Genomic DNA, 23,587 nt, shown 5'->3' on the forward strand with positions numbered 1-23,587 from the left:
CAGTATTCTGGCCCCAGGTTAAATACCCTTCCAAGAATACCTCCCACGATTTCAAATAAAATGGAGCTACAGATGTGCACAGACTGCGAAACCAAATAAAATTTAAAAAAATGTCGCCATAAAGTATAAACAGATCTCATTTCTGTGAAGTTAATATTTTGCACAGGTTCATCGTGAAGAGAACTAAAGCGTCGGTTTTCAATGTCACGTGGCTGGTTCAAATCTGGGAGACTTCAAGTTGAATGTGTTAGGGCTAGTTTTTTTCGGGCCACTCCATTTTCTGCTATCTTGACTACAGCATATCTTCCAGCACAAAATAGTGGCTTAACAGCCTATCTGACCAATCACTTCAGCCGACAACAGAATAAGAAGAAGAAGCAAAAAAAAAAATACTTCGTATTGCCGTAACTGATAGGATGAGGTCACAAACGGCAAACGAGATATTTTCAGTGAAGCTTCCTTAGGTAAACTGCAATAAACAGCTCCGTCGATATAGTACAGGGACATCACTTTATTTTTACCAACATTTTTAACATTAACCTGGCTATACTCCGAAATACTGTTGCCCCCTTCCATTACAGGAGTTTGATGTTACTAGTGCAATATGTAAACAAATCATTTTACTAGGTATAGGAGGAGAGAAAAGTAGTGTATCCATTTATGTTGTAGGGAAATACAATATTATGATTTTCAGTTTGATCATCACTTTTACGGAATTTATCAAAATACAGTAGAGTAGTAACATTTTTTTTTCAAAAACTCAACTTTTCAGGCGGCTATGTTCGTTATGTAATGTCTACTTTATTTAGCATATTAATTATTGATGTTATCATACAATATAGAGAGTGCATTTAAATTGAGGGGGTCATAAGTAAAGGGCTGTAAGTGCACTTAAGTTACTTTTGAGAAAATGGGGTTTAAATATTTAAGCTTTCGTAAAATCGGTGAAATGTTTTATTTAAATTTTAATGTGTGATGCGATTAAAATATCCCTTTGCCACTAAAATTTTAGATACTTTTGCTTACACTGGATGCACTTAACTCATGTTATTACAAATGTCACTAGCTTTCCTTTGCTTCTAGCCACCTCAATTCAAAAAAAGCTAATCTGAATTTTTAAACAAGTTGCTGAAAATGGTTGCCGTTCATTACAATGCAGGCTTCAATTCAGTACGCATATTATTAAAAACATTTTGAAGCATATTCTCAGAAATTAAATTTATCGTTTCTTGAATATAATTTTTAGTACGATATTATTAATATAGGTTTATTTCTTCTATAGAAAACGCAATCATATTTATGAAACACACTATACACTGCAGTGTTTACTTCACTGCTTGAAGACTTCGAATGCAACAGCGGCCGTAAGTTTGTGTGTCTGACGGGAGCAAGGACATTAGTGAAGGGGTGAGAGTGAAGTACATTCAGAAATACAGGTACAATAAAAATGCAAGCAAAAATAAAATGATGTCCCTGTAAAATAGATATAAGAATTAAGAATTACATACTTTTACATGAAATTGTTTTATGAGTGTTAGCCGATTTTTATAGGTTATTCTATGTGTATACATAAATTGTCATTTAGGCCTATCATAAAGTAGAATTAGGATATGAATTATAAATAATTTAATTATGTATCATGTTCAGTTAATATTTCATTATAGCCCCCATGTAAGCTTGTTAATGTGCATGAAAATGATTTTTATATTTAAGTATGACTTTCTGACGCTGGAGGTCATCCGGAAAGCAATGCGTCAGTGTCTTCGGGAAGATGAAACGGACTTCTACAGCAAGGGAATTTTCGAACTTACAGAACGGCGGGAAAAATGTGTGCAAGAAATGGAGACTATATTGAAAAGTGAGAGAAAATTCTGTAGATTAAGATATGTAATGCACCTGGTTTGTCTAAAAAATAAAAATTAAGATTTGTAACAATGGGTTGCTCATGACCAGGCTTCGAGACTTCGGACCCAATAGAGCAGTTCAGTGGGAAATCCGCATAACGGCGTACTGAGAATAGTGGTAAAGCGTACAGTGGGTGGGGGTACTGTAGAATGAATGACAACAAATACGCAAAGGGAAACGCTCTGGATTTGAAGGTTCTGACGAATAATTTGGTGTTCATACAAACTGTGTCAAACTATTACACGGTTAGAGAAGTCAGAGCAAGAGATGCCGGAAGCCCTCAAATTAATTTAGAAAATGATGCAGAGAATTAATGGGACATCAAGTACACCGGTTACTGAACGTGTAAAATATAAGTGGAAATCAATTTTATGTAAAAATAACGGATATGGAACATTGTGTAACATAAACAGCAAATTAGTGGACATAGAGTCGCCCGAGAATAAAGGACTGTCTCTTAGAGACTGCAATGATGTTAGGTTTTTTCGTTTTGCTCCTATCACGTCATGCGACGTAGAACGCAGCTTTCTACAGTACAAACTTTGGCAGATAACCGAAAAAGATTTACGTTTGAGACACTGAGAATGTATCTTGTAGTACATTGCAATTCGGTACTGTAACTGCACTTCCTAAAGACGACCAATAGGATAAATGAAAAAATTAAAATTGCTACATGTTTATTTCCACCATTAACACTGTGTATAATTAAACACAAATGCTTATAAAAGACAGGAGAATAAATGCTTTTCACATTCTTTTGACATTGTCGTTGTGTAATGTATATTTACTTTCAGAATGTACATATGTGTTTTCCCATACTACCGTACTCTACTCTAAACAGCAACGTTGTTACCTCAACACATCTCTATCTACCTGCAGCGAGCCAACAACCTATAGTGCATGCACAGTAAACTTATTGTATCGGGTCCGAAGTCTCGAAGCCTGCTCATGACTTTCAGTACGACCCTCGTAACATCAGATCTGCCAACCTACGAGGAATTAAATGCTGGACAAGGGAATTTGATAGGAAATATCGTTTTTAATAATAATAGCAATGAAAAGTAAACATGATATTAATCATTAAAGTTATGTTGTCGCCTGTAAATCCGGCAGATTATCGTGTCAATGAGGGAGAGCGGTAATCGTGGACCATTATTGCGGGTGACTCGGGCATTATGCAGAAGAGTTGGCAGGTCCTTAATACAACCGATCACAACAAACAGACAGCAGCCACTTCCTCGTGATACGCGATGCATATTATAACGAAATTCTGTTACAGCGTAGGAAGTATTCAATTCAAATCTATGGCCTTGTGTTCATGCAGATTTATGTCTAAAACTCCGAGAACAGTTGAGAGAAAAAAATATTTTTTCATGTGCCACAATTATATTTTCGACTAGTGGTTTGTGCACTAATGCTGCGAACTAAGTTCATTAGAATTTCAAATAAAAATTTTTCAGATTTATTTTCAACTAGCCGTACTCGTGCGCTCCGCTGCACCCGTTAGAAATAAATATAAAGTAATTACATAATTAAAATAGGACGTTTGATCCAGGGAACATTCGTGTTTGATAGAAGGATAAATCGTTTAATATGTTACTTAATTAAAATTGCATCCAAATAATTAAAATGCGATCATTTTGGTCCAGAGACACTCTTTTGGTGCAATGACAATTCCTTTAACCTGTTTCTTAATTTTTATTACATGCAACCATAGTTTAATGAAGATTCACATCATTTAGATTTAATGTGTATATTTTATTTTACTTGTTATAGGTTTCCATTGAATTACGGTAATAACTTAATTTTAACCCTTGTTTTCTACGTATTCAGTAAATAGCGCTTGGCCCACTATGGTTGTGAACCCTTCAAATAACTCAAATTATAGGCCTATTATATAATATTACATATTATATTATATTATATTATATTATATTATATTATATTATATTATTATAGCATTATGTCCATCTAGAGAAACTACACTTTCCAATGGTGAAATAATAATTAATTATACAAATCGGTTAATTTAGCTTCCGATATTACTTCATACAAACACAGAACATTCTCTGTAGGCTATCTTTCATAGCTTTTGATTGTTGCTGTCCAAGGCCCCTTATAGACGAAGTCATTTGTTTTTTAATTCATTACACGGTCTTAGATGGCAGTTATTTTAATTTTAAAACTAATTTATCTCATTAAATATCAGTCCTATCAAAATTTTTCAAGGAATAAAACTTATCGCAAATTATTTTTAAAGAAACTTTTGTTATGTAACGTTTTTCACAGAAATCAATAATAAGCGAGATATTTCGATTTATTTAATTCACGCCCCCTTATAACCCCCCTTTTAAATAATGTATTTTGAATGCCATATAGCCTAAAATCTAAGTTACAACGAATTTAATTTATATTCCAATTTTCATCGAAATCCGTTCAGCCATTATCGCGTGAAAAGGTAACAAACATACAGACAGACAGACAGACATACAAACAAAAATTTCAAAAAAAGCGATTTTCGGTTTCAGGGTGGTTAATTATATATGTTAGGACCAATTAGTTTTGGAAAATCGAAAATTACCAGAAAAATTTCGGCTACAGATTTATTATTAGTATAGATGAAGAATAGGCCTACCAGTCATGTTAAAAGTTATTTGCTTCCATAATAATGAAACATACTCTCTCTGAATGGTTTTTTTATATCAAATGCTTTTTCTTGAACTTATCCATCTTCAGTTTTTTAGTTTAAAAGCGAAAACGCAAGTAACAATATCACGACGATCAGTGGATTTTTCATGTGGAAGTAAAGAAGTAGTAGCTATTTCAGGTATTGTGGATTGTAGGTAAGAGTTAAGAAAATGGCAGGTTTGACATTATTTCGAATAGACATAGCATCTTGGTATAGCTACTGCATGTTTCGTGAACTACCTTTAAAATGTAGTAGGGTAGAATCATTTTCTCCTGCTAAGAGATCTTGCTGAAATGATCGAGAGACTGCAAAATCTTGTAAGCCTCTTATTTTATCAGTAAGTAATACCTTTTGGTCTTTCCTTAGAAACTGTAATTTTTGTGTTCTCTCCAGACAATACTGGAGAGAATCACGCATATAAATATCCACAGCACACCGCCATTAAATATATGAAAAAGACCCACACCACTTGATTAATAACTATAAAAATACTTCATTTTTAATAACAAAAATTTTAACTTACGTAAGTTTTATAGTTTCAGTAAGTAAGTAAACAAACGTCTCCTAAAATAGGGGTTGCCCTGAAGGACAAAGTTTACTAAATATACAAGTATTGGATATGCGTACTATTTTATCAAAGTGTTTTCGTGAGGAATATAATAATTATATATATATATATATATATATATTATACAGTCGTCACTCAGTAAATTATAGAAATGAAGATCTAAATTAAAATATTTTCTACGTCTACTTATATAACCCCAAAAGGTTATCATCAATAGGCTATATCATTAATATGTATATTAGTGACAAATACATCACGGCATTAAGTATAATAATATTTCACTTTTAATGGTAATAATGTCATCAAACCTCCTCAAGTTTCGTAGTTTTTAATATCCAATACACAGATGTACTCAAAAAATTACACACCACAGAATCAGACTTGTGAATTATTTTTTAATACGTTTTGAAAGTTTATAATAACCAATTATAGTGACGTTATAAAAATTACACAAATGAAGATCGACATATTGTTGTCATTATGAGATCACAGAATTTGCTCTGATTTGCTGTAAATATGTCAGCAATCCTGCAGGTCATGGCCTTCGTGTGATATTGTTAATTTTAGTGTGTTTGTGTTTTGCATTATTCTGAAAGCCATTATTTCTCAAAACTGACGACAGATGGATTTTGGAAAATAGGAAAATTATGTAGGAAAATTGACATTTTACTGAAAACTGCTATTTTTCTGAAAATCTTTGGGTTCCAAGTTTCAAAATGAGGGGTCATTTATTAAAATCCGTTCAGCCGTTTTCCCGTAATTTCCATTACCAGTTCAAATTATATATATAGATGTGAAGCTCTTGATGCACTATTTTATTTTAATCTCGCGTTAACCTGAACGACAATTACACAAATTCACGCTACAGAAGAGAAACCATTTTCCGTATCAAAGGGTGTAATACATTTGAATATTTATTCACTCAACTATGCTAAATTTGTATGTAAAATTTCATGCAGATAAATTTGATATTTCCAGAGTAAAAATAAAAAGGACTAAGTAATATGTTGAAAATATAGAAAACTCACGTGTGGGTGCTTTTAAATATGTATAGTTGTAATGTATTTCATGAATCTTATCCTGTTTTGACCACGTCTGTAATTTAAGACCGAAAATAGCCTAATAACAGACTAAAGGTAAACCATCACAGGGGTGTAAAAAACTTCAAATACGGTACGATTAGAAGCAAAATAACAATAATGAACATGGCTACTGCACTTCAGTTAACGTAGCATTTATGTCCCACAAGCCAGGACGCGTGACGATGGTGTAACAAACATGTTTACAAGTTCTGTTTACAACTTATTTGTATAATAGGCGCTGCGACGTGATCAAGGTGGGTCAACGGCTTCTAGCGATTGTGTTTACGCGAACAGACAAGAATGTGACTCCAGCACATGCAAGGAATGTGCTCTCTAAATCGCACTTATGGATCATGTTAGACACCGACTTCCATTCAAAATAATTCATGTCATGTAAACGAAGTTTTTTCTAAATATGTTATTTAATGACGCTGTATCAACTACTAAAGTTATCTAGTATTGGTGGGAATGATAATAGAGAAATGGTATTTCGTGAGATGAAGTCAAGAATTCGTCGTGAGATTACCTGACATTTGCTTTACAGTTGGGGAAAACTTTTGGAAAAAACCAACAGATAATAGGTCCTAAGCTTTGCCATATCATCTTTGCTACTATAGAATATTAATATTTATAAGTGAACATTACAAGTTATTTTTTTAATTGGAAATGATGAGTAACAAGATACACTGCTCCATCGATATAGGAGAAATCCAATGTTTACCAACTTAGATATAACACGCGGAGTAAGTCCCCAGCAATCGGCAAGCATCATGTTCAGGTAGAGCATGAAAATCCCTGAATATTGTGAACAGGAAAACATCGATCATACGGAAAATGCGAATCTGATATACTGTTAACAAAAAATTAATTTTGTTTCCTAGAATATATCTATCTATAAGTTACAATAATAAATAAATAAATAAATAAATAAATAAATAAATAAATGAGTTGAGAAATACACACATATATATACATACATACATATATATATATATATATATTATCTTTAAAGTCTCCAGTAATATTCTTAATATTTGCGCCGGTTTCAAGGCGTTGAATTATATTTACTTTGTCAGAAATATTCAGACGTGAACTTGTTTGTGACATGATGCCTCACCGGTATGCGGGGACCTAGATTCTCGTCACAACAGACCACGTTGTATTGTTTTGCTGCTTTCTTTAGACTCAAATGCATTCTTCTAAATCGATGGAGCAGTGTATCAAGTGAAAACAAAAGTAAATTTTGTAAAGTTGACTATTTCTACATTAAGCGATTTTTCCGGGATAAGTAGGAGACTAAAGGAACTAAAACTAAAATATTTAAAAGAGAAGTATCATGACATAATTATGATTAGAAGCTCGAAATATGAAGCTGTGCTAGAAAGGGTGGGTGGAGAAAGAATAATGTTGAAACTGATCAAGAAGAGGAAAAGGAATTGGCTGTCACTAGCTGATAAGAAACTGCCTACCGAAAGATGCACTGGAAGGAATGGTGAACGGGAGAAGAATTCGGGGCAGAAGAAGATATCAGATGATATATATATATATAGGTGATATGATGAGACTAAGAGGAAGGTAAGGAATAGGAAAGAATAGAGAACGCTGGGTTTGCAGTGAAAGAACTGCCCTTTGGCAGAACACTATGAATGAATGAATGAATTAATTAATTAAGAAGGTGTATTTATGTACTGACTGCTAGCTTCGCCATCTATTTGTAGAAGTAATAACTAAAGAAGCAACACTTACACCAAAAAATTATCGATCACTATCGATTAGTAAGGTCAGGTATTTTTGAACGTCAGTGGACATATAATTTCTAGCTATTACACGTGGTTAAATTTCTGTACATCGAGATATCTCCTTGTGCGTTTAAGAAATGAACATACCGGCTCTATAAATTTATAAACCAGTGTGTGTGTGTGTGTGTGTGTGTGTGTGTGTGAGTATGTAGGGTATCATCATCCAGTGGTGTACGCAAATGTTGTCAAAGGGTGGGTCATTATTATAATTTTTACAATTTACATTATCGGTATTTTAAATGTTGATTATTATTATTAAGATACGGTATATTTATTAACATTATACTATGTTCTAATAGAACATATTCATGAATATCCTTATAAAATCTTTGAAAAGTAATTTTTTCACAGCCATCCTATTTTCAACAAATTTTAACTTCTGTTTCATTTTGTATAAAAAAAATGCTTGTGTTATTACTATACTTACACCAGAAGTTTATATTTAAAATATGAACTCTGAAATGCACGAAACATTAAACGATCGTTTCACGATAAAGTCATAACTCAAAACGAACAGTTGAATACCTCTCTTAAAATGAGTTTAAAATCGACAACACAATATTTAACATCTGCACTGCAGAACTGTCAAAACAACCTTTTCAATATGTTTCATAACAAGTTAAATTTCATAATGAGTCGACGTCATTTCATTACAAGGTCTGCACTAGGCGGTAGATCTCTCTATAATAAAGATAGCATTGTTATGATTCGAATCTGCCGTAGCACCAAGCACAGGGATTATATTCAAGAAGAGATAGGAGGACTGTGCCTTATGTCGATATAGATTTTGTTACTCTGACAGTGAAAGATTAGAGAAAGGAAAACGATTATGGATTTAAAAATACTTTTGTGCGAGATCGTGCGTATTTGCTTGCTTTCCGCACAAAACCAATACGCGGTAAGTGTGAAATACCACATTCAGTATTCCCAACGTAACACACATTACAATTTCCCTCTTCTTACCGCTTAAGCGCGACATTCATTTTACTGCTTTAGGCTTTTGACATATTATTTTTAGAGACGTTTAACATAGTAATAATTATAAATTGGAAACTTACCACTGCAATTTCACCTAAATTGCAATGTTAATTATTGTTTTTAAATATTTGCAAAAATTAAGTAAACTCTACAACACCACAAAAGTTACTGCATTTGTAATGCAAGTAACATTAAGGAAGCCGTGAAAAAATCAACAAGATTCCAGATGCCGATGTTATTACTGCAATATGTTATATAAATAATATTGTTAAAATATTAAAATGAAAAATAAATCATTACATAACCTTACCGTTTGTTTTAAGTTCGCATTTATAGACTGGGGGAAAAAAAAAGACAGACGTATATCACGGCCTGCTGGAATATAGTAAACACAGAAAACATTTTATAGCAACAATGTTGAAGATAGATATTTTAGTTTTTTAAAGTTGCCGTCATTGAACAGAAACCAAGATGGAGATTTCATTGCAACTAATTAGAAATTCGTCTTTCAGGTATGTAATAAACGATCTCCGCACAAAATAATGTACGATACACGAGCGGTATGTTTGTTTTCATGTTCTCGGAAATTAAAAAAGCTCAACTACGTTTCGCTTTTTCAATCTTTTCCTCGAACATTAAAACATCAACATACCGCTCTTGTAACGCATATTACTAAAATCTAAATATGTTATTAAAAAAGAAAGAAGTTCAAAGGGGGTTCAAACTTGGTAACTCCCCTTTACGTACTCCCACGTCATCATCCATCATGATTATAAAAAGAAGACGCTCGTTATCCCTTAATTCGATATTTAGACAAATCGATACTTCCGCAAGTAAGAACAAGCTGTATAATAACACAACATAAAGCAACAAATCCGATCGGGTGAACGCATTTTTTCCCCACCTTCACCCAGACGAGACTGATCTGCGGTTGCCAACGGAGTTCAGCGGTGGTTGCCGGCAGACAGACACTCAACTTCCCGCTACATTGTGGGCTTCGGTGTCGGACACAAATACGTGCAAAACCGTGCATTGAAGTAATTTGCTAATTCAACATTCCTCGTAATTTCAACACCGGTTCCCAGCAAGAAACTAATTGTACAATAATCACATCTTACAGAAAAGTACTTTAAAAACCTGTCATTTGTTTTAAAACTTTCACAGCTGTAGTTTTGCTGGTAAATCTATTAACATTGGTTTTAACGTTTTTCATATGAATTCCATATTTTACCACATCCGTAATATATTATTCTAAAACATTCCACAACTCTACAATGATTTACAAAAAAATCGATAATTCATAACAGCAAAATGAATCATTTCTATAGATTTTCACGATAACGAACAATTCACAATTGCGGACACTCTTAATTCCCAAACAGTTCCCGTTATTTCTAAGTTTCACTGCACTGTATTATAGGATGGGGTAGTGCTTACAGTATCTTCTTCATGCCAATAACTCTGCTACAGAAAAGTATAATAAAAATATGTTTTTCGGAAAGCGTATTATGTGTCTTTCACGTATTAAATTTTACATTACCTCGTTACATGTTTCAGTCTGTTACCGGCCATCTTCAGAACTGGTTGTTGCTGGTCTTGGCGCCTTTTGTTTGTGTTTCCTGTGGGGATGTGTTTGTGTAGTGTAATGTGGAGTCAAAGAGTGTGTGTGTTTTGAAATTCAGTTGTGTGTTGAGAATTTCATTTGGATGTGTTTTTGTGTATCTGTATATTTCCTATTGTTCTAATGTGTTTAGTTTCTGGTTTTTTGGTTCGATGTGTAAAATTTCCATGCCTGTGTTGATGTCTCTGTAGGTGTGAAAATTCTACACATCCAACCAAAAAGCCAGAAACTAAACACACTAGAACAATTCGAAATATATAGACACACAAAAACACATCCAAATGAAATTTTCAACATACAACTTAATTTCAGAACACACACACTCTTCAACTCCACATTACACTACACAAACACACTCCCACAGGAAATACAAACAAAAGGCGCCAAGACCAGCAACAACCACATCTGAAGATGGCCGAGAGCAGGCTGAAACATGTCTCAATAAACCTCTTGACTATCCTTCAAAACTGTTGTATTCTGAATTTGAAGTATTTGACTTCCATCAAATTTATAACAATGTCTCACTGAATTTCGTACATAAAAACCGAAATATATTTAATTTGTATTCACATAAATATAAAACCAAAAGATCAGACAACATATGCTTGACAGAACCTAAATATACCACAACTTTAGCATATAATCACAGTAGCAACTTCGGTCTAAGGATTTATGACAAGATAATAGCCAAATTCCGAAACATACAATTTGCTAATGCTCCTTATTTAAAAAAAAAATCAATTAAAACCTGCTGTTTTATAGAGAAAATTTGAAGTTCAATTACTGTGATATCTGTGTTTTTTCTTCTCTTTTTTTTACTTTTTACTCTGTTATTCAATAAAATGTCTTAACATTAACTTATGTGAAATGCCCCCTTAGCACGAGTATGTAACTTACTCTTTGTGGGAGTGCTAGAGAGTTCTTATATTAAAAAGCAATATGTATCTTTGTTCTGGCAATAAATATTATTACTTACTTACATACAAATGACTTTTAAGGAACCTGCAGGTTCATTGCCGTCCACACATAAACTCGCCTTCGGACCTTATCCTGTGCAAGATTAATCCAGTCTCACCTCCTTCAAATCCATTTTAATATTATCCTCCCATCTACGTCTCGGCCTCCCAAAATGTCTCTTTCCCTTCGGTCTCCTAACTAACATTCTATATGCATTTCTGGATTCCCCCATACGTGTCACATGCCCTGCCCGTCTCAAACTAGATTTAATGTTCCTAATTATGTCAGGTGAAGAATACAATGCGTGCAGTTCTGTGTTGTGTAACTTTCTTCATTCTCCTGTAACTTCATCCCTCTTAATCCCAAATATTTTCCTAAGAATCTTATTCTCAAACACCCTTAATCTCTGTTTCTCTCTCAAAGTGAGAGTCCAAGTTTCACATCCATAAAGAACAACCGGTAATATAACTGCTTTATAAATTCTAACTTTCAGATTTTTTGACAGCAAACTGGATGACAAAAGCTTCTCAACCGAATAATAACAACAGGCATTTCCCATATTTATTCTGCGTTTGATTTCCTCCCGAGTGTCATTTATATTTGTTGCTGTTGCTCCAAGATATTTGAATTTTTCCACCTCTTCGAAGGATAAATCTGCAATTTTTATATTTCCATTTAGTAAAATATTCTGGTCACGAGACATAATCTTATACTTTCTCTTTTCGGAATTTACTTCAAAACCTATCGCTTTACTCCCTTTAAGTAAAATTTCAGTGTTTTCTATTATTATTATTATTATTATTATTATTATTATTATTATTATTATTATTATTATTATTATTATCATCAATAATAATATTCTTCTTCTTCTTCTTATTATTATTATTATTATTATTATTATTATTATCAATAATAATGTTATTATTAATCTTATTCTTATTATTATTATTATTATTATTATTATTATTATTATTATTATTATTATTATGTCAAACGGCGAATTTAAGAAGCAAAGCTCCCGCACAGAACAAGGTTACAGTATTTCAACCTTGAAGCTTTTAATCAAAATGCTAATATACTTGGCTGCAGCGTTCTGTTTCTTAAGTGCATTAAATTTATTTAGGACACCCAAATACTTAGTTCCGCTTCTTTCCTAGACCTGCGTCCGTTATGGCTGTGAAATAAATTGTCGATAATTATAAATTCGTACCGTAGAGGCAAAGTCGCCTGTGATGGACGGGGAAAAAAAGCCATGAAACATCTAGCATTCAGATAAAAAAAAAAACTTTGTAACAATCATTTTTAAAAAATCAAGACATATTTGTTTCACAAGTTTAGTTATTATCCTTCACGGTGGATGATTTTACAGACTTCAAAGTCACAAATCCAGCGGAATTTGGTTTGATTCCCTTAACGAGATTTCTCTGATATAGGGACTGATTGAGTGTCCCTTGTATTAAATAGGGTAAAGTTGGCAAATTCCGTGATACTCCTAATTCCGTGATACGTTTTTTTCGCTGAATGTCACGGGGTTGGATATCTTGCTAGGAAGTTCATTGATGTCTCAAAAGTAGGTGAAAGATGCACTCTTTCGAGAAAGATGTCTGGCGCTGTGGTCGAGCGGCAAAGCTTTGACTGACATTCAGTTTTTAAAAAAGTATCACGGGATTAGGGGTACCACGGAAATAGGCAACTTTATCCTATTGTCATAATGGTCTCTTGAGGGGCGATCTTGTGCTAGGCTATCTATATCAAGGGTGAACGCAGGGGGAGGTTACCGGATTTGAACCCCCCCCCCCCTGAACTTAAAAACAAATTACATATACAATATTTCACTTTATTTTATTTTTTCCATGAATTTTCTTGTTATGTAAAGTGTCTTACATATGATACCGTATACAAATAACTGTTAACTAAATTTTATACGAGTATATATACCTATAGGTATATAATGTAAGTATAGTAATGACACAAACATTGTTTATTAAATAAAATTAAACACAAGTTAAAACTGTTAAACACTGAATAACTGCGAAAAAATTACGTTTCAAAGACTTTATAAGGATAATAATAATAATAATAATAATAATAATAATCATAATGATTTATTTTAGCTGGCGGAGTTAAGGCCGTAAGGCCTTCTCTTCCACTGAATCAGCAAAAAGTATATATACATATGCATGAACTTACAAAGAATTCAACAATTTGATTTAGATGAGAGTTACATGTATACAAGGGTTATTTACGAATTAAACAACAAAATACTATGAACTATTAATTAAACACTGAAATAAACTGTGTAGCAGAATTAAGCTAAAATACATAGAATGTTAATATATTTCAAATAATATTAGATAAATAGAAAGAGATTATTATGAGACAATTTTGAAAATACAGCACCATCAGGATGATGTCTAAAGAAAGAAATAACAATGTAGTCAGTGATAGTTTAAATCAGTATCATTGGAGTGAAATGCTAATAAGGTTATCTTTTAAGCTGTTTTTAAAGGTGTTTATTGTCTTGCAGCCCCTAATACTGCAGCCTCTAATACCCTAAGGATAGGGTTCTATTAGAATATAGAATAATATTAATATCCCATAACATAATAATGATGATGTTGATAATGATAATAATAATAATAATAATAATAATAATAATAATATACAAAATTTAAAACGCAGATTATGTAAATTGTAATCAATTTTAATAATGACCCCTCCCTTAATAAAATTCTGCGTACGATGTCGTTGTTAGGACGTCTGTCATGTATTCGAAAGGTTTGCGGTTCGATCCCGAGGGCAAGCTACTTTGACTTGGGTTTCCCTGTTTCCCCAAGTGTCTCCAGGCAATTATCCGAACAGTACCAATTACAAAAGGGCCACGACCCCCTTCCTATCCAATCCTATACTCCCTAATTACCACACTTCGTATGAATAATTTCGATAGAAAAATTGTTCCGGGGCCGGGTATCGAACCCGGGACCTTTGATTAAACGTACCAACGCTCTACCAGCTGAGCTACCCGGGAACTCTACCAAACACCGTTTCAATTTTTCCCTTTATATCCACAGGCCTCAAAGTGGGCTGACAACCATCAAGCAACCAACATTGAGTGCACACTAACTCTGTGTGACTATACCCTGTCTCAAAGAAATTTGTGATGCAGATTCCCATGACTGTTTGATCTATACAGATGGATCGCGTTTGGATAAACTGTCGAATCAAAATGCCAAAGTAGGCTGTGCCTTTGTTGCCTACAGGAACGACAGCGAACACACCTCAGCCATCTTTAGACTCTCCTCAGAGTGCTCAGTGTTTCAGGCGGAACTATTAGCTTTGCAAGAAGCAATCAAATGATGTAGTCAGTCTAGTTACAGCGCTTGCGTTCACAGTGACTCGCAGTCAGCAGTAATATCAATTAATGATAAAATAACACTAACATTATAGCCTCAGAGATAAGAACTTTAATAATGAAAAGTGTCGTCCATATTTGTATAACTTGGGTCAGAGGCATACTGGGATAGTTGGAAATGAGAGAGCCGATGAATTGGCAAAGATGGCAGCCAACTCTGATGTGCCACTGTCGTACAATTTATGTCCGCTATCCTATATCAAAAAAGTAGCCAAAGAACATTATATATGCAAGAATGGAACGAAAGATGGGTCAATAGTGATAAGGGAATTCTTACAAAAGAGCTGTATTTTCCAACGGTCTATGATCGTAATAAATGTAAAGTAATAACGCCGAATTTCGTACTGACACAGTTTTTGACTGGGCATGGAAAATTCGGGGAATACTTAAATAGATTCCATATTAAAGACGATGCAACTTGCATTTGTGGGGAGGAATCTCAAGATGTCAAACATGTATTATATGATTGTCCAGTCTTTTGCCGTGAAAGATACGAGCTTGAGTTGTTACTGAACACTTTAAACTATACATTTACCAAACCGTTAACCAATATACTTACCAACTCTAAGTCATGTAATTATTTCATGTCCTTCTTGAATAGAATATTCGCGAAACTGTAAAATGTTAAATTATTCCGGGGGAAAAAAAATCGTATTAGTTCTATTCAACTATTATGAAACTGTAAGTCTTCAATTTCGCATACTATAATATTGTACTATTGGTTTTAACTTTTATTTTAATTAGGTATTTGATTTCTAATTTTGAGCCATTTCTTGTAATACCTCGTTATTGCCAATTGTTGTTACTAAATAATGTATTTAATTCGTAAATTTTAAGTCATCTCTTAGTATAGCTATTTATTGCTTCTAAAATAATATGTTTAATAGCTATTATATATATATATATATATTTCTTCCTATAACCATTAGATATAAATATAGAGACATGCCTTGAGGCTTTATGAAACGATCCATTCTTTCATTAAAGTGCATTCTTGTACATAATTTAATGTGAATTGCAACCTTGACCACAATTTTGTATTATAATTTTATTATTGTTTATTGCTTATAAAATATATTTTGATACCAACTATAACCCTAATATACCTCAGGGTGAAACAGGGTTTATTAAATTGGATAAAAAAAACTCTGTGTGACTTAAATTATGTTTTCTGTAACGTACAGTGACGTGTATTATGTAAATCAAGCTTTCAGGTATAACTCCCTGTAAAGTTGATTTTAATAATTTAGAGGGAAAAATCGTTCCGGGGCCGGGCATCGAACCCGAGACCTTTGAAAGGTCTTTGGAATCTTCAACAAATGAATGCAACGTAAGAACAAATCTGAAATATTTCAATAGGTATGACCAACTTAAATTGTACTGGAACTTTGAAATTTTAATTTCTAAGATTACACTAGCCTGAGTCTAGTAACGAGCCCATTCCACAGGGCATATGAAAAGTCCGGTAACACTTTCAATATTTTATTACACAAAAACTACTAATTATGGCACTTTCAAACACACGTCAGTTAAAGTCAAACTCTCGAAGTTATTCAGCCGCTTAATTTTCAGCGACGAAGCGACATTCCATACGACTGGGAAAATTAGCAAGCACAACTGTCGTGTTTGGGGTACACAGAAACCTCACAGAATCATTGAACATGAGCGTGATTCACCAAAGGTGAATGTTTTCTGCGCGTTGTCACAACGAAAACTGTACGGACCTTTCTTCTTCATTGAGGCTACTGTGACTGGACATTCATATCTGAACATGTCGGAGCAATGGTTGGTGCCTCAACTTAGACAAGATCACGATGACGATTTCATCTTTCAGCAAGATGGGGCTCCGCCACATTTCCACAATGCAGTTCGTGCTTACCTGAATACGGAGATGTCTGATCGTTGGATAGGACGTGCTGGAGTAAGGGACAGATGTTTCATGACATGGCCACCAAGGTCACCCGATATGACTGCATGTGACTTTTTTTCTATGGGGGTACCTAAAGGACCGTGTGTTTGCCATGTGATTTAGAGGAACTAAAAACCAGAATTCGAGAAGCTGCCACCACGGTCACAGAGGATATTGGGTTATTTTACGACGCTGTATCAACATCTAGGTTATTTAGCGTCTGAATGAAATGAAGGTGATAATGCCGGTGAAATGAGTCCGGGGTCCAGCACCGAAAGTTATCCAGCATTTGCTCGTATTGGGTTGAGGGAAAACCCCGGAAAAAACCTCAACCAGGTAACTTGCCCCGACCGGGATTCGAACCCGGGCCACCTGGTTTCGCGGCCAGACGCGCTGACCGTTACTCCACAGGTGTGGACCACAGAGGATATGTTGAAAAGGGTATGGGAAGAGTTTGATTATCGTTTGGACATCTGCCGAGTCACTCGTGGTTCACACACTGCATCTCTGTAAGGTGTAAACAGAACTTTGAGAGTTTGATTTTAAACTGACGTGTGTTTGAAAGTGCTATCATTAGTAGTTTTTGTGTAATAAAATATTGAAAGTGTTACCGGACTTTTATATGTCCTGTATATGCATCACCAATCTGAGACCTGTTATTAGGTTGTGAAATTTATCTGCTTCCATGCCCACATAAATGTAGTCCCGTCTCTCTGCAACTTAAACTATATTTTCGTTTGGTTACGGACATTGCAATGAGGTCATAGGGCCCTTATGGATCATATAAAGAGTACTGGAGAGAATTACCATAATAGTAAACAATAGAGGGTCCGTGTATGGTTCATAAAATAGCATAAACAAATGTACGCTGACGGAAGGTAGTGGAGTGGAGGCTATTGTTAGATATGATACGTGGTCTGGTGGTGCCTGCAAGCTCATGAGGACTACTCACCGTTGTTACAGATGCAGCATCATCATCGTCCACACCCTGCAAAAACACAACAATAAATAAATACAAGGGTCATCACATTCAACGCACTTAAAAAACATGAAACTGTCAAAAAAATACGAATCCTGCCACTAGACAATTCTTATAGTGATAACAACAGTGTCAAATACATCTCGTGCAGTAGATCACTGATTATGCCAGTCAGCAGGGCTTTTAAAAATATTTTATTAACATATATGTATAATTTTAGTTAGAATAAAGAGTGTCGCTCAGGTCGACACAAATGTATCATTCCATGAAGTCGAGTTCGATTTCCATTGATGACCGGAGCCACCGGCGTGGCTCAGTCGGTTAGAGCGCTTGCCTGCCAATCTGAAGTTGCGCTCGGGCGCGGGTTCGATCCTCGCTTGGGCTGATTACCTGGTTGGGTTTTTTTCCGAGGTTTTTCCAACCGTAAGGTGAATATCAGGTAATCTATGGCGAATCCTCGGCCTCATCTCGCCAAATACCATCTCGCTATCACCAATCTCATCGATGCTAAATAACCTAGTAGTTGATACAGTGTCGTTAAATAACCAACTAAAAGAAATTGATGACCGGAGTGACAAAAGCAATCGACAGAGTTAGAGAAAATAATTTTTGTGCGAGATCGTGCGTATTTGCTTGTTTTCCGCACAGATCAATCCGCGGAAAGTGTGAAATTCCACATTCAGTATTCCCAACACATAACAACTGTTACCACTTAAGTGACATATTGATTTTACTGCTTTAGGCTTTTAACATATTATTTTTAGATACGTCCAATATAGTAATAATTATAAATTGGAAACTTACCACTGCAATTTCACCTAAATTGCAATGTTAATTATTGTTTTTAAATATTTGCAAAAATTAAGTAAACGCTACAACTCCAATAAAGTTACTGCATTCGATTAAGGAAGCCGTGAAAAAATCAACAAGATTCCAGATGCCGATGTTATTACTGCAATATGTTATATAAATAATATTGTTAAAATATTAAAATGAAAAATAAATCATTACATAACCTTACCGTTTGTTTTAAGTTCGCATTTCTAGACTGGGGGAAAAAAAGACAGACGTATATCACGGCCTGCTGGAGTATAGTAAACATAGAAAACATTTTAAAGCAACAATGTTGAAGATAGATATTTTTGTTTTCCAAATTTGCCGTCATTGAACAGAAACCAAGATGGAGATTTCATTGCAACTAATTAGAAATTCCTCTTTCAGGTATGTAATAAACGATCTTCGCACAAAATAATGTACGATACACGAGCGGTATGTTTTCTTTCAATTCTCGGAAATTATAAAAGCTCAACTACGTTTCCCTTTTTCAAACTTTTCCTCGAACATGAAAACTTCAACATACCGCTCTTGTAACGCATATTACTATTCCTGGGATTCTCGCGTTTCTTTTAACACTACAAATTTCATTATACCAACATTATTTTATTATTCCCTATTACATTAAACTTTTTCATCATTTCGTATTATTTCATGTCCCATGCCGTAGCTTTGATGTATAAAGGCCCGCTCCCACTTAACGGAATCGAATCGAACAGAATTTCTCTTCACAACGTATTTAAATGAAAGACAGCAGAAACCGACGCGTCGAATCAAATCGAATAGAATTCATGAGCTAGAATATTTATTCCACTGCCGGAACAGAACTTTTTGTTTCGGGTATGATTGTAGTCTATGTTGCCGTGAAAAGAGTCGTGCACAATCGGTTACGAAAAATATATCCCTAAATTATATATTCATATTGAGAAGAAACTTAATAGATTTCAGATGATATGTGGAACAATTGGAAGAACTTTAGGAAGAAAAACGAGAAAAGAAACTCAAATGAAATTTTATAAAGTTATGGCTGTACCTACTCTTATATATGGCTCTGAATCATGGACAATAACAAAGAAAAAAAAAGAAGAATCACGTATACAATCAGCAGAGATGAAATTTATGAGATACGTAAGAAGATGCACTAAAGCCGATAAAATAAAAAATGAAACAATAAGATCAGATCTCAATATTTTCTCAGTACATGACATGGTAGAAGAAAATAAAACAAAATGGAAAGATCATGTTGACAGAATGGCAGAGAATAGGTTACCAAAGAAGATAATGAATTATCGGAACAGACCGGAACAGGTGATATCATCTAATCCTTGAAGGAAGAAGAAGAAGAAGAAGAAGAATTATATATTGCTATTGAACGCCTGGCGCTGTAGTCAGTATGCAAAGCTCTTCCGTCTAGCGGAGTGTCTCAGGTTCGGGTTAACGAATATTCGAGTTATTTCTCAGCCTTTGTGGTGGACGAGACCACATTGTGCCATGCAGGAGTTCCAAGAGCACTTGCAAGTACACTTTTATTATCGTGTAGGCCTATCATTTAATTGATAATTCTTCCACTTTCACTACATTAAATCAATCATCCACCGATCCATCCAATCATCGACTCGCAGATTCATTCGTTCCTCGATTCACTAATTCGTAAAGATTAGTAAAAATCTACTGTATATCTATTATGTCGTATAATTAAAATTCGTAACAATGTACAACTAGCCACATGTTAATATTGGTCACAGGGACAATTCGGTAATATTGGCCCCGAGAAAATATACATAAATTTGTATGTTGTATTGAAATATTACAGCCATTGTGTACGTATTAATTTGGAACTATGGCGGATGAAATCCGTTTTACAAAATCTGAAAGAAGCCATGACAAACTTAGAATTAAAGCAAATAAGCTCGTTGATCCAGAACATGAAGGTAAGGGTGGGGACTTCCTGAGAACCAGTGTTTGGCATTGTTCAAAATGAGTTGGAGCGGATTACAAGTGAAGCCAATATGAAACTACCAAAGAAGGCATCTGTTAAAAGAACTCCGCGCCAAACAAGGCAGGAGCACGTATCTCCTGAACCAAGAATCATTGACGAGCTAAACTTCATAGCAGAATATATATTATTTGAATGTACTGAAGTACATATGAAGTTTCCATGCAGATATTCTGCGTCATCATACGATGAAATAGTAGTGGAACGGAGAAAAACTCTCTCCGGCACCGGGATTTGAACCCGAGTTTTCAGCTCTACGTGCTGATGCTTTACCACTAAGCCACGCCGGATTCCCATCCCGGTGTCGGATCGAATCCTCTCACTTTAAGTTCCACCTTTTGGGTTCCCTCTAGTGGCCTGCCCTCTGCACTACGTCATAGATGTCTATGAACGTAGGACAATGGTCCACATATGTGCAGAGGTGTACTAGTTATGAGTGACTGATTGGCCGGGATCCGACGGAATAAGCGCCGTCTTAAATCACAAAGTGATTTACGCATATCATAAATACACTATCTACCAAAAAGTAATTGGGTACCCAGGATTTTACGTGTTAGATGCCATGTTTCGGTGACTACTATGCAATGGTATGCAGACAATAATGTTCACCGGTTGGACTGGCCTGCACAGAGTCCTGATCTCAATCCCATTGAGCACCTTTGGGACGAATTGGATCAGCGATTGAAGTTTCGGGAAATTCGGCCAACTTCCATTGTCCAACTGAGTGCCATATTGCAAGAGGAATGGCGACGCATTCCAGCGGATATCCTACACAAACTAATGGAGAACATGCCTGATGGGGTGGCTGCTGTTATAGCAACAAGAGGTGGTACCACGAGGTTCTAAAGGGATAAAAAACAGTGCCCAATTACTTTTTGGTAGATAGTGTATTATTTTAATGTACCGAAGTACATAAAGCATCAGCACGTAGAGCTGAAAACCCAGGTTCAAATCTTCCATCGTTCATAGCAGAAGTCGAATTATGATGAATTGTCTATCTGTGACGAATTGTAGCCTACCCATGACGAATCGAGTGTGACGAATTGTTTCTGTTACCAATTTTCTATGACGATTTGTCAGGAACCGGATTTTCGCAATCTCCATAAATATTCGGCAATGGTAATAACAAAGAGAAGAAATGGAAATAAAAAAAATAAGGGAAGAAAAGAACATGATGAAAAGAAAAAGGAAATGACAGAATCAGGAAAGAGTAAAAATATGAAAAACTACAAAATCAAAAAGAAGGAAAAGTAGATTAGAAATAGGCTACACGAATGAGAACTAAATAGAGCAAAACGAAAATGAAGAAGAGGATTGGAGAAGGAGTAAGAGAAGACGTTGGCATTTGTCGCTGGTCCGAGAACCGTGGAGTGTTAACCTGTAGCCCATCCCGCAGTTATCTGAGAGTGTCCATCTCCATTGTGAGGCAAGGAATAACAACTGCTTATTGAAACGATTATAAAATCAATTCCCATGCCTGCACGCCGCTGGGACTCAAACAGTTCCCGTTGTCAAGCCGTCAATCCGCGCCCCAGGGGGCCGCAAGCAGATGCAGGCACGAACACAACACGGCTCTCTGCTCGTTTAAAGACGCTTCACCAAACCCACAAGTCCTCCGGCTGCAATCAACGGGCCTGAATTCGATTCCCGACATGGGAGTGGACTTTCGTGTCCATCACGTAGGGACTGAGATGGAGATCAATCAAAATTCATCTATTGGGAATCGAAACCGGGGTTTCTGCATAATAGTAACCATCATCATCATCGTCTCATATGCACGTTCAGGTTTAGGAACATTTCTGGCTGTTCTTGTGGATCTCAAGATGTCTCTGACCTGTCTAACGTTGTCTCGTCCTTCCCAAATCTCGGTATCCTCGTAATTTGTAAGAAAAAGTATATACCATGTGTTCTATTAAAAACTTCACACATTGAATAACTTTAGACGTGCAGGGGGCACAATTTTTATGGAGTTCAAGAAAAAGTTCAAAACCATTGTCGATTGATTTTTTTTGTTTCACCCCTTCACCCTCCAACCCCACTTCTGGATTTCATATTGCACCCTCTATGTTCAGACACGTCATTTAAAAGGGATGATAAACCCTATCCGTCTATTATATACATTCACGAGGATTTACCGCCACTTAAGGAGCTTATTTCTGAAGACATTCTGAGCAAAAAATGTAATATAAACATTTGTCCTATTCACAATATTTTGAGTCTTAACACTAATTTGAAGATGTTAAAAAATACCTTTTTTCTTTAGTTTTAAGGGCAAAAGAATGTTAAAAACAGAGAATGAAGTATTCAGAGGTATACTTTCTTTAATTGGTTAGTATTCTGAAGCTAAAAATGTGTTGTTAATTTCTTAGTTGCTTTGTGCAGATTTTTTTTTCAACTAAAAATTACATTATACAAACAGAGTTTGGAATGGGTAGATCATGCACAGACAATGTCTTCATATTATAATAAATAATTGAAAAACACCGAGAATTTGATAGAGAAACACATATTATTTGAGTAGTTTAATATCAAAGGCGGACATCTGACCTTCAGATGAAATTTAGATAATGTGGATTCTTATACATTTTTCATGCTTTTTTTAGTTATGGTGAAACTATATACAAACTCTAACACTACATTTATAAAAAAAATTGTGTTAAAATACTACAAAGAACAACGTGAAACAAAAAAGTGCCTCTAGATCAAAACTATGGAGAAGACAGACGTCCGTCTTTGATATTAAACTACTCATTTATTGATTACACAAAAGCCTTTGATAAAATTATGAGACATGTACTTTGGACAGTTATGTTTAAATGAGGTATTCCACTTCATCTAATTGAATTAATATATATATA

The 23,587-nt window shown here is 34.9% G+C and overlaps 1 protein-coding gene across 1 annotated transcript in view; it reads right to left on the minus strand.

Moving 5' to 3' along the window:
- LOC138713969 (ankyrin repeat domain-containing protein SOWAHA-like) overlaps window positions 1-23,587 on the minus strand; it is a 453,145-nt gene that overhangs the window by 319,593 nt on the left and 109,965 nt on the right. Inside the window, exon 5 of the mRNA XM_069846550.1 lies at window positions 17,873-17,908. Within this exon, the coding sequence (XP_069702651.1) occupies window positions 17,873-17,908 (36 nt within the window). The remainder of the gene's footprint in view (window positions 1-17,872; window positions 17,909-23,587) is intronic.

This window comes from Periplaneta americana, chromosome 14, assembly GCF_040183065.1.
Source record: "Periplaneta americana isolate PAMFEO1 chromosome 14, P.americana_PAMFEO1_priV1, whole genome shotgun sequence".
NCBI lineage: Eukaryota > Metazoa > Arthropoda > Insecta > Blattodea > Blattidae > Periplaneta > Periplaneta americana.